Below are 10,874 nucleotides of genomic sequence, written 5' to 3' on the forward strand. Positions count from 1 at the left end.
GAACCCCAAAAAAAAAAAAAAAAAAAAAAAAAAAAAAAGAAAAAGCTTCTAAGTAACAGGTTTCTTTCTTTCTTTTGAGTTGGAGTCTCACTCTGTCACCCAAACTGGAGTGCAGTGTCACGCTCCCAGCCACCGCAGCCTCGACCTGCTGAGCTCCGGTGATCCTTCTGCATCAGCCTTCCAAGTAGCTGGAACTACAGGCGCACGCTACCACACCTGGCTAATTTTTGATTTACTGTAGAGATGAGGTCTCGCCAAGTTGCCTGGGTGGGTCTCAAACCCGTGGGCTCAGGCAATCCACTCACCTCAGCCTACCAAAGTGCTGGGATTACAGGCTGAACCACCGAGCCTGGCAGTAACAGGTTTCTTAACATCTCCCTCAAGAGTCTACTCTCTCTTGGGAAAAGTCATCAGTTAGAAAACATTCTCCACTTCAGTTTACAAGTTCTAGGGAAGCAAGAGAACTAGATCAGGGCTCTTAATAACACTGGATCTGGTCACGTGCCACCACAGCCTTGACCTGCTGGGTTCAGGTGATCCTTCTGCTTCAGCCTTCCAAGTAGGTGGAACTACAGGCGGGTGCCACAATACCCAGTGAATTTTTTGATTGTAGAGACGAGGTCTCACCAAGCTGCCCTGGTTGTTTTTGAACCCCTGGACTCAGGCAATCCTCTGGCCTCCACCTCCCAAAGTGCTGGAATTACAGGCATAAGCCACCACGCCCGCCTGGCAAAGTCCATTTTCTCAAAAGCACTTGAAGAAATTTTTGGCCAGTTTAAAGCAACTTCCTGTCCTTCTCTATTAACATAAATAAACAATACAAAACCACCCCCCACCCACTCAGCCTGAGATTTCGTGTTACATTTGTTTACGATCTCCCCCTACTGCCCAAAAGAAGATTAAGGAACAAAAAAAGATCTTTTACTCAAAGGCTCTTCATTCTCCCAGGGACCTGCTCTAAGAGGATGTAGAGTAAAAATCCGGATTTCTTGTCTTTACTCTCAGATCTGACGATTAGCAGCAAATCCATGCATCGTGACCTACACCAAGTTAGTGATTAGCGTTGTTCCTCGTTAAAGAGCAGGCAAGAAACCAGGCGATGTCACTTCACTAAAGGATCTTATCTAAATCTGATTTCGGATTTCCAAAGGCTACAACGGGATCACGCAGACCTCATGATGTATGTGCTGATCAAAAGTAGGAAAAACATTTCTATTCTAGAGCTAAGGAATGAATGCCTTGTTATGCCTTTAACCTCAAACAGCCTAACACGGCCTTCTCCTCTAGAAAGCAATTGGGACACCGGCTTGGGGCGCTTTTTGGGAATGATCTTGGGTGGCCTAAGTTTAAAGAGGGCGCGAGGCTCCTGCCCGCCACAGCTCACTCGACACAGTGGGAAGGCCTCTGAATGAGACACTCGTGTCGGTCTGGCCCCTTTTCTCCTGGTCGGGTCCGTCCCCAGCCCGCAGCCCCGATTCGGAGGCAGCGATTAGCCCGGAACAGCCGGGCTGCCGCAGGCGTCTCTCTCACCTGAGCTGCTTGCCTTTCGGCCCGGTCGGCTTCCGCGCGTTCACTGCCGCCATCGCCCCACGCGGCGGTCCTTCACGCTTGCGTCTCCCGCCCCAGCTGGTCCCGGCCCCAGAGGCGCTCCGGGCGACAGGCCTCGGACACTTCACGCTCGCCGGTTGTTTTTCTTCCGGATTCCGATCGTCCGCCTCGGCTTCCGTAAGAGGCGGTCTCGAGTGCACCGAGGGTTCTGGGTGGTGCGATTTGGGGAAGAGGCGGGGCACCCGTCGAGCGCGAACCGGCGAGTGGCTGAGAGGTGCTTAGGACCCGAGGTCGTAAGAGAGGCGTTGCTTGCCTTTCAACAGAGCACGAGGCCGCACTGCCCCCGCTGGCGTGCAGGTGTGCGCAGCCACCCACCCGAAGCCCCTCCCGCAAAACTCCGCCCTCGCTTCCCAGCGTGCCCCGCGCGAGAAGGGCGGCCTTCCGGCGGCGGTCCCCGCTGCGCTCGCGCCCGGCCGCACTGCTGGCGAACGTGAGCGCTCCCACTTCTGTGCTGTCTTCGCGGCAGCTCCCCACCGCCCACCGGCCCAGAGGACAAACGCGGATCGGGGGCGAGGGGACACGCATCCTGGCCAGTGTCCTGCCTGTAACCGTCTCCCCCGCCCTCCAACTGCAGGTATCTCCCCCGTCCCCCCGGTACTGATACATTGGCCCCGGAGCTCCTCCATTCTTGGTTCTCTTCTACTCTCACTTTCATGTGACTTTCGCTTTTCCAACTCAGTTGGATTACCTAATATATATATATAGGAAGTTTGGGGATTCCTGGACTCCTAGAAAATTAGCCATCAGTGAGTGAGAAATAAGTCACTACTTCTATATGGTCTATATTCAAGACCAAACATGAATTTTATTTACTTTACCAAAGATCCACTGGTTTCCTTTAAGTTATTGGTTCTTAATCTTTTTTGGGGGGTGGGGTGGGGGGAGTACATGGTGTTCCTTTGAGAGCCATATGTGCTTTCAAAAATGTACACACAGTTTGACAAAGAAGCTTCACGAGGTTCACAAACCCAGAAGCTAGGTTAAGAGCGCTTATTGTAAATGTTTTGCTTGGTAGGGCAGATAAAGAGGAAAATGAAGAGGAGGGGAGGCGAGCAAAAGGAAATAGTGCCAGCAGAAAATGGGCAAATTACATTCAGATATGCAGTGTTTTCATAAGCCAATTGGCAAAGGAATATTTTAATTTACAGAAAGCCACCTGCAAAAGTTTTCTTTGTGACCACCCTGGGCAACTTGGCAAGACCTTTCTCTTAAAAAAAAAAAAAAAAACAACCAACTAATCCTGCCCTGGTAAAATGGGGGACATCAGTAAGAGTTTGAGGATGTCTAAAGTTGGAAAATGGACATAAGGACATCACCAAGCTGAACTCCAGAAGGCTCTGTCTAGGATTTTATTAGACTGCTTCTCCCCCAATATACCTGTATTGGAAGATTGAGACAAAAAAGGCACAAACTCACATTAAATAAACAAGGTTATCTAATCAGTTCTACAAAGTGTAGTTTGTAAAATCAGTAGCACTAGGAACCAACCCAAATAAGTCAGGGAGTCCCAGTAGGGACTGTAAAAGGAGAACTTGGGTAGATATACATGTGCCCACAATACTGACCCTGTCCCTGAACTCTTTTCATGAGAAGGCCAGAGCCTCGCACCCCTCCTACAGATGCACTGCTGATTCCAGTTGGGACTGTAACCCTGGAATTCTAATGGAAGCAGCTGGTCTGAAGGGGCGTGACACACACTCAGGTACTAGCCCTGGAGCTGACCCTGTATCACTCAGTCCCTCTGAGTGCTAGTCAGCTTGGGAGTGGGGGTATTTAAAAGAAGCCAGCACTGTTGCCCAGCAGCAACACCATCCATGGGGATGGAATAGACCAGGGACATCCCTTCTTTATGTTTATGTGGGCAAGAGTCCCAGATCCAGGCTGACCTCAGCTCATAATGGAGGCTTTTAAACTTTAGGGGCAACAGGTGGAGGTGGAAGGAATCCTCACTAGAGCTAAAGTGATATGTGTGGATCTCAAAGACAAGCTGAACAAAGGAGACTAACATCTGTTGGCCCTCAAACCACATAAACAACTGTCTGCTTAGAATATCAGTTTGTTTCTCCCAAGATAACCCACATCTGGACTTCATCTAGCTGATGAAAGAAGGGAAATCTTTAAGCACAAATATAATTAATAGCTAATACAGAGCTTGTAGGAGAACATTTACATTTTTCTCCAGTAGAAATGCCTCTTCTCCAACTTTCCCAGTCAAATAAATGGCTACCAGCAGTTGAGATGCCAATAACCAACTGATATACCCCAGATGCATTACTAAAGACCCCTCAAGGTGAGGACACCAATACAGAGTAAGTTCTGTAACAGGACATCTCCTGGTCCCAAAGGGCCTCAATGAAGGTCAGAGCTAACCATGCTGAGGAGTCTGAGTCTGTTCATCCTTGCCCACAGGGAAGCAGCCATCAGGATGTCACAGGTGCAGTCCTGTGAGACACTTCCTTATTGCACTTAGAAATGAGTAAGGCAAACACACTGACAAACACAAGGATAAATTATCCCATCCTACTTCTGGCTCCCACAACAGAGATTTGGTCTCATTAGCAGATGCACCCATGCTAGCATAGGCTTGGATCACTGCACACTCAGGACAACATATTTCACAAGGTTTGGGGGATGTCAGGTGACACCACAACTACCTCAGATTCTCCCACCAAGAAGGCATACTTAGGTTCTGCCAAGCTGTAGGAAACTATAAAGCACTCAGCAGCCTCTATTCCCCTGGAGCCTGGACTTCCTCACCAGCCTACTTCGGTAGAATTCTACATTACGGTCACTACTTGCTTTTGATTGTCCAGGACACAACTCAGCATGGGGGGCAGGATGAGCTGAGTCTTGATCCTCAAATTCCTTTCCAGCAACTGGAGACAAGAGGGAACATGTTCTGCTGGAAAAAAAGCTTTTTGCATGCTCATTTTGTGCAGCATGAAAAGATCAGGACTCTTGTGTCCTAACCAGCCTCAAAGACAGAGGACAGAGATCTAAGAAAGCACAGAGAAAAGAGGATTATTGCTGAGTGGGAGCACCAGCCCACAAGGGAAGAGGAGCGTGGACATACAGAGCTCCTCAGGGGTCAGAATGATTCGTATCTATGGAGCAGACTCAATTCTAAGGGCCACACTGGACAGTTCCCTCTAGGTGGGGAGTTAACTGGGGTCACTTGGAGGCTCTGCAGGGAGATAGGCAGAATGGGCAACAGGAGGGCAGAGAAGCCACAGGCATTTTAAGAATAGTGACCAGAAATGCAATTACTTGGGCAGGGATTATTTGTATTTGTTAGATTTTCTTAGGCAGAGACTGACTAGGCCTTGGGTACCTCCATGGTGCTTAGAGCACTCTAACAATGGGTTACTGGGAGCAGGAGTCAGAGTTATAAAACCATACTGCTATTCTGTGGAACCGGAGGAAAAAACTATATTTCTAAGTTATCCCCTCTCCCCATGTGAGCACTCAAAATTGCAAAGATCTGCCCAGGAAGCAAAATACCTCAGTTTATCCCAAGGTGGAAAACAAACTTAAATCATCACATCACAAAAGGCAGCTATTTTGAAAGACTAAAAATGTCACTTGGAATAAAGGTAGGGGGCACACACAGAAATGGGTCAGAACACAATGGAGAGAGAGGGAGCTGAAAATACAGCAACCTACACGCCACATATCTCAGAGGAGTAGGCTCCTGCACACATGGGCTTTGTAATACCAGACGGTCTATTTGTTCACAATATTAAAGGGCATCTAGAATTAGCTACAGTAAGGGATCGAAAGTTGCCTGAAGAATGGGCACAGAAAGGCTGCATCCGAAGTTGGTCTGTCACTTGGGAGGGTGGAGCTGCTGGGCCTTCCTGTTGACCACTGTCTTGCAAAACTAGAAGAAAAATACATTTGTTAAGGAACCAACAAGGGAAAATAGAGAAATACTGTAAGTCATCTTGAATGGGACATTTCTAAAGGAGGAAAGATGCCAGTTGGTGGGGAGAGGAATGGGGGAGGGCACTAAGGCCCAAGCAGTGACTGAGAAGCTGGCATCACAACAGTCCACTGAGTTCTAAACTTCTGTCTCCCAGAAGCTGCTCTAAGAAATAAGGCAGGGAGGGAGAGGATGGCATCGCTGCTGACACTCTAGGCCTCAGCCTCTTAGTGCTTAGAGCACAGCCAGTTTTTTGTGTTTTTCAGTTGGGTCTCACTCTGCCACCCAGGCTGGAGTGTAGTGGCACGCTCACAGCCACTGCAGTCTTGACCTGCTGGGCTGACCCTGTGACCTAAACAGATGCCACCTCTAATGAAAAGAGCTACTTAGTATGGGATTGGAGGTATAAAGAGGAAGGAAGTAAAGCACCAGACACAGCAGTGGACACTAAGAAAAGCTGTCTGGTCTGCAAGTTTTCTGAGGGAAGGACAGAGAATGCCAGCATTTGGGAGCCAGGAACTGGCTCTGGCATGGGAGGTACAGGGAGTGCCCCCAGCATAACAGGTTCATATGAGATGGCTAAGGTTTTGAGAGGGGAAGAATGATTAGTAGCAGATGAACTTCGCTTCTGCATCTACTGTCCCCACCTCCACTTCTTACCACCTCACTCCTGTCTTTATCTATATAGTTCTTTATAAAAAACCATGTCCCTGATACATCCTAATAGCCATAGTCTCTTTCAATGGAAGCCCAAGAGCTGTTCAGCATTTCAGTCGTCATCATTACTGAAGGGAAGGATAAGGAATGGGTGTACTGACTCCATAGTGAGCTGCTGGGGCCTTAAGGACTCAAGCTGACTTTAGCTTCTGTGACATGCACAGTAAGAAGATTGGTACATACAGTGCAGAAGGGGGAGGGTGGCTTTAGTCATCTGCTGTCATTCCTTTCACTGGGTCCTTATGTCTCATCTGGAACAGAAAAATCGAACAATTGAAGGCTCCTGCTGCTGATGGAACTCCATCAAAAATATATCCCACCTTCTCAATCCTACCAATAGATAGGGTGGGGCATTTCTGTGCATAAAGCAAAAAATTGGAAGGATAGAATTTTGCATACATACAGCCAAAGTCAAACCATTTCTAGCTCTATGTCACTGGTTTCACCATCCGTGACTTTTTTTTTTTTTTTTTTGAGTTGGAGTCTCACTCTGTCACCCAGGTTGGAGTGCAGTGGCACACTCACGGCCACTGCAGCCTCGACCTGCTGGGCTCAGGTGATCCTTCTGCCTCAGCCTTCCAAGTAGCTGGAACCACAGGGACATACCATCATGCCCAACTAATGTTTTGATTTATTGTAAAGATGAGGTCTCGCCAAGTTGCCACTGGTCTTGAACCGGTGGGCTCAGGCAATCCTCTCACCTCAGCCTCCCGAAGTGCTGGGATTATAGGCGTGAGCCACCGCACTCGGCCTCATCCATAATTTCTTACTCTTTTCCTTGCATCATGGTGTTGGGGTTAGTTCTTAAGCAACTGTTTCATTCATTCATCCAATAAATATTTATAGAGCATCTCTTTTGTGCTAGGAATTTCTACAGGGCTGGGGATATTTAGCAGTGAACCAAAAGAGACCAGGTCTCTCCTCAGGAGCTTGTATTCTGGGGCAAGGTGGGAGGAGAACAAATACATTAATATATATCAAGTAAGAACAAGGGATTCTGGGATTGAGACTAACTGGGGAAGTTTTTTTTTTTCCTTTGGGGGAGAGTCAGAATCTCACTCTTGTCCAGACTAGAGTGCAATGATGTGCTCACAGGTACCACAGCCTCTACCTGCTGAGCTCAGGCGATCCTTCCGCCTCAGCTTCCAAGTAGCTGGAACTACAGGCGCACACCACCATGCCCAGCTAATTTTATTTATTGTAGAGATGATGTTTCACCAAGTTGCCCAGACCAAGCTCGAACCCTTAGGCTCAGGCAATCCTCCTGCCTTTGCCTCTTAGAGTGCTAGGATTACATGTATAAGCCACTGCGCCCAGCCGAAAGTGCTATTTAAAAGGTAATTATGGAAACTGCCATGTATGGTGGCTCATGCCTGTAATCCTAGCACTCTGGGAAGCAGAGGCGAGAAGATTGCTTAAGCCCAGGGGTCTGAGACCAGCCTGGGAAAAAAGGTAAGATTTACTTTCTACAATAAATAAAAAACTTAGCCAGGTGTGGTGGCACATGCCTGTAGTTCCAGCTACTTGGAAGGCTGACGTGGAATGATCACCTGAATCCAGCAGGTCGAGGCTGCGATGACTGTGAGCATGCCACTCACTGCACTCTAGCCTGAGTGACAGAGTGAGACTCCAACTAAAAAAAAAAAAAAAAAAAAAAAAAAAAAAAAGATAATTATGGAAACTTACAAGTGAGGTTTGAGTAGAGATATGAAAAAGTTTAAGTGAGGGAGAAAATCCTGTGGCTCTCTGGGGAGGAGTGTTCCAAGCAGAGGGAATAGCAATTCCCTCCCCTCAGCTCTGCTTAAAAGTAGGCACAATGTGGTGTCAAGTTTGGCAAAAGGATGTAGGGGTGAAAAGTGCAGGGAGGCAGATCTCAGCTTCACAGAAATGCAAGGCAGAGGAAAACAGGATGGAGTCCTCTCTGGCAGCACTGAGTGTTCCCTGGCACTGGTACCTTCCAGGCAGAAGCAGACACAACTTATTGGGGATGCTGTAGAGGTGATCTCTCTAAAATCCTTTCTGACTTGAAACTTCTATTTACAGAATGTCAATAATATATGAGTATTTCTTCACTATTCATTAATTTTCTGCTCAACTTTTTTGAGTTGGAGTCTCACTCTGTCGCCCAGGCTGGAGTGCAGTGGCATGCTCACGGCCACTGCAGCCTCGACTTGCTGCTCAGGTGATCCACCTCAGCCTTCCAAGTAGCTAGAACCACAGGTGCTTGCCACCATGCCCGGCAAATTTTTTGTTTTATTGTAGAAACGAGGTCTTGCCAAGTTGCCTAGGCTGGTCTTGAACCCCTGGGCTCAGGCAATCCTCTTGCCTCTGCCTCCTAAAGTGCTGGGGTTATAGGCATGAGCCACCACGCCTGTCCTTCACTGCTCTTTAAACCTCAATTTCTGTAATAATAAAATAGAAATATTAACAGTACAGACATGTGGTTGTGGTAAAGATTAAATAGGATATTCATGTAGAGTACTTAGCATAGCAGAGTACTTGGCATCGAGTATACACTCAGTTCATGTTATCTATGATGTTTTCCTTTCTTCCAAATACTGTCCTATAGCAAAAAAGGGTGTGTATACAAGCCCTGAAGAATGTGAAATTTTAAGCTATAGCCCTCTTCAGAATTGTGTTCTAGTCATTGAAAAATCTAAGGCCGGGTGGGGCTCACTCATTTCAGTGGGGCAAAATGGCTCAGCCTGTAATCCCAGCACTGAGAGGTCAAGGTGAGAGGATTGCCTGAGCCCATGGGTTCGAGACCAGCCTGGGCAACTTGACAAGACCTCATCCCTACAATAAATGAAAAAATTAGCCGGCCATGGTGGTGCATGCCTGTAGTTCCAGTTGCTTGGACGGCTGAGGAAGAAGGATCCCCTGAGCCCAGCTGGTCGAGGCTGCAGTGGGCGACAGAGTGAGACTCACTCCAACTCCAAAAGAAAATCTAGTACTGCCACAGTTTGCAGACATTCTATTTCAGTCGAAGTTCTCCACTAGGAAACATTTTCTTTTTTTTTTTTGAGTTGGAGTCTCACTCTGTCGCCTTGACTAGAGATGAGGTCTCGCCAAGTTGCCCAGGTGGGCCTCGAACCCGTGGGCTCAGGCAATCCACTCACCTCAGCCTCCCAAAGTGCAGGATTACAGACTGAGCCACTGAGCCCGGCTTTTTTATTTTTTATTTTTTGAGTGAGTCTCACTCTGTCGCCCAGGCTGGAGTGCAGTGGCATGCTCATGGCCACCACAGTCTTGACCAGCTGGGCTCAGGGGATCCTTCCACCTCAGCCTTCCAAGTAGCTGGAACTACAGGCGCGCGCTACCACGCCTGGCTCATTTTGATTTATTGGAGAGATGACGTCTCGCCAAGTTGCCCAGGTGGGTCTCGAACCTGCAGGCTCAGGCAATCCACTCACCTCAGCCTCCCAAAGTGCAGGATTACAGACTGAGCCACTGAGCCCGGCTTTTTTATTTTTTATTTTTTGAGTGAGTCTCACTCTGTCGCCCAGGCTGGAGTGCAGTGGCATGCTCATGGCCACCACAGTCTTGACCAGCTGGGCTCAGGGGATCCTTCCACCTCAGCCTTCCAAGTAGCTGGAACTACAGGCGCGCGCTACCACGCCTGGCTCATTTTGATTTATTGGAGAGATGACGTCTCGCCAAGTTGCCCAGGTGGGTCTCGAACCTGCAGGCTCAGGCAATCCACTCACCTCAGCCTCCCAAAGTGCAGGATTACAGACTGAGCCACTGAGCCCGGCTTTTTTATTTTTTATTTTTTGAGTGAGTCTCACTCTGTCGCCCAGGCTGGAGTGCAGTGGCATGCTCATGGCCACCACAGTCTTGACCAGCTGGGCTCAGGGGATCCTTCCACCTCAGCCTTCCAAGTAGCTGGAACTACAGGCGCGCGCTACCACGCCTGGCTCATTTTGATTTATTGGAGAGATGACGTCTCGCCAAGTTGCCCAGGTGGGTCTCGAACCTGCAGGCTCAGGCAATCCACTCACCTCAGCCTCCCAAAGTGCAGGATTACAGACTGAGCCACTGAGCCCGGCTTTTTTATTTTTTATTTTTTGAGTGAGTCTCACTCTGTCGCCCAGGCTGGAGTGCAGTGGCATGCTCATGGCCACCACAGTCTTGACCAGCTGGGCTCAGGGGATCCTTCCACCTCAGCCTTCCAAGTAGCTGGAACTACAGGCGCGCGCTACCACGCCTGGCTCATTTTGATTTATTGGAGAGATGACGTCTCGCCAAGTTGCCCAGGTGGGTCTCGAACCTGCAGGCTCAGGCAATCCACTCACCTCAGCCTCCCAAAGGCGCAGGATTATAGGCCGAGCCACTGAGCCCGGCTCCTTCTCATTTTTAAAGAACTCTGTCACCTAGGCTGGAGTGCGGTGGCACAATCATAGCTCACTGCAGCCTCAAAGTCTTGGGCTCAAGCTATCCTGCTGCCTCAGCCTCCAAGTAGCTGGGACCATAGGCAGGTGCCACCATGCCCAACTTGTCAAATCTTTATTGTCTTTTTTTTGTTTGTTCTTTGAATTGGAGTCTCACTCTGTCACCCAGGCTGGAATGCAGTGGCATGCTCATGGCCACCACAGCCTCTACCTGCTGGGCTCAGGCGATCCTTCCA

The 10,874-nt window shown here is 48.7% G+C and overlaps 2 protein-coding genes across 5 annotated transcripts in view; both read right to left on the bottom strand.

The window, feature by feature from the left end:
• The window catches only part of INPP5K (inositol polyphosphate-5-phosphatase K), a 23,880-nt gene extending 22,174 nt beyond the window's left edge, over positions 1–1,706 (bottom strand). The window contains exon 1 of one of the 2 annotated variants that reach the window (XM_021706627.1): positions 1,531–1,706. In XM_021706627.1, coding sequence (XP_021562302.1) covers positions 1,531–1,583 — 53 coding nt within the window. In that variant the 5' untranslated portion in view covers positions 1,584–1,706. The remainder of the gene's footprint in view (positions 1–1,530) is intronic. The other variant, XM_008073362.2, reaches the window with a different exon arrangement.
• Positions 1,707–2,942: 1,236 nt separating this feature from the next.
• PITPNA (phosphatidylinositol transfer protein alpha) overlaps positions 2,943–10,874 on the bottom strand; it is a 49,700-nt gene continuing 41,768 nt past the window's right edge. For 2 of the 3 annotated variants that reach the window (XM_008073364.1, XM_021706629.1), the window contains 2 exons: positions 6,431–6,498; positions 2,943–5,488 (listed from right to left, as the gene is read on the bottom strand). In XM_008073364.1, the coding sequence (XP_008071555.1) occupies positions 6,454–6,498 (45 nt within the window). In that variant the 3' untranslated portion in view covers positions 2,943–5,488; positions 6,431–6,453. Of the gene's footprint in view, positions 5,489–6,426; positions 6,499–10,874 lie in introns of all 3 variants that reach the window. The other variant, XM_021706628.1, reaches the window with a different exon arrangement.

Source organism: Carlito syrichta, unplaced genomic scaffold (genome assembly GCF_000164805.1).
Source record: "Carlito syrichta isolate Samal-C Ts95f unplaced genomic scaffold, Tarsius_syrichta-2.0.1 Scaffold315828, whole genome shotgun sequence".
Lineage (NCBI taxonomy): Eukaryota > Metazoa > Chordata > Mammalia > Primates > Tarsiidae > Carlito > Carlito syrichta.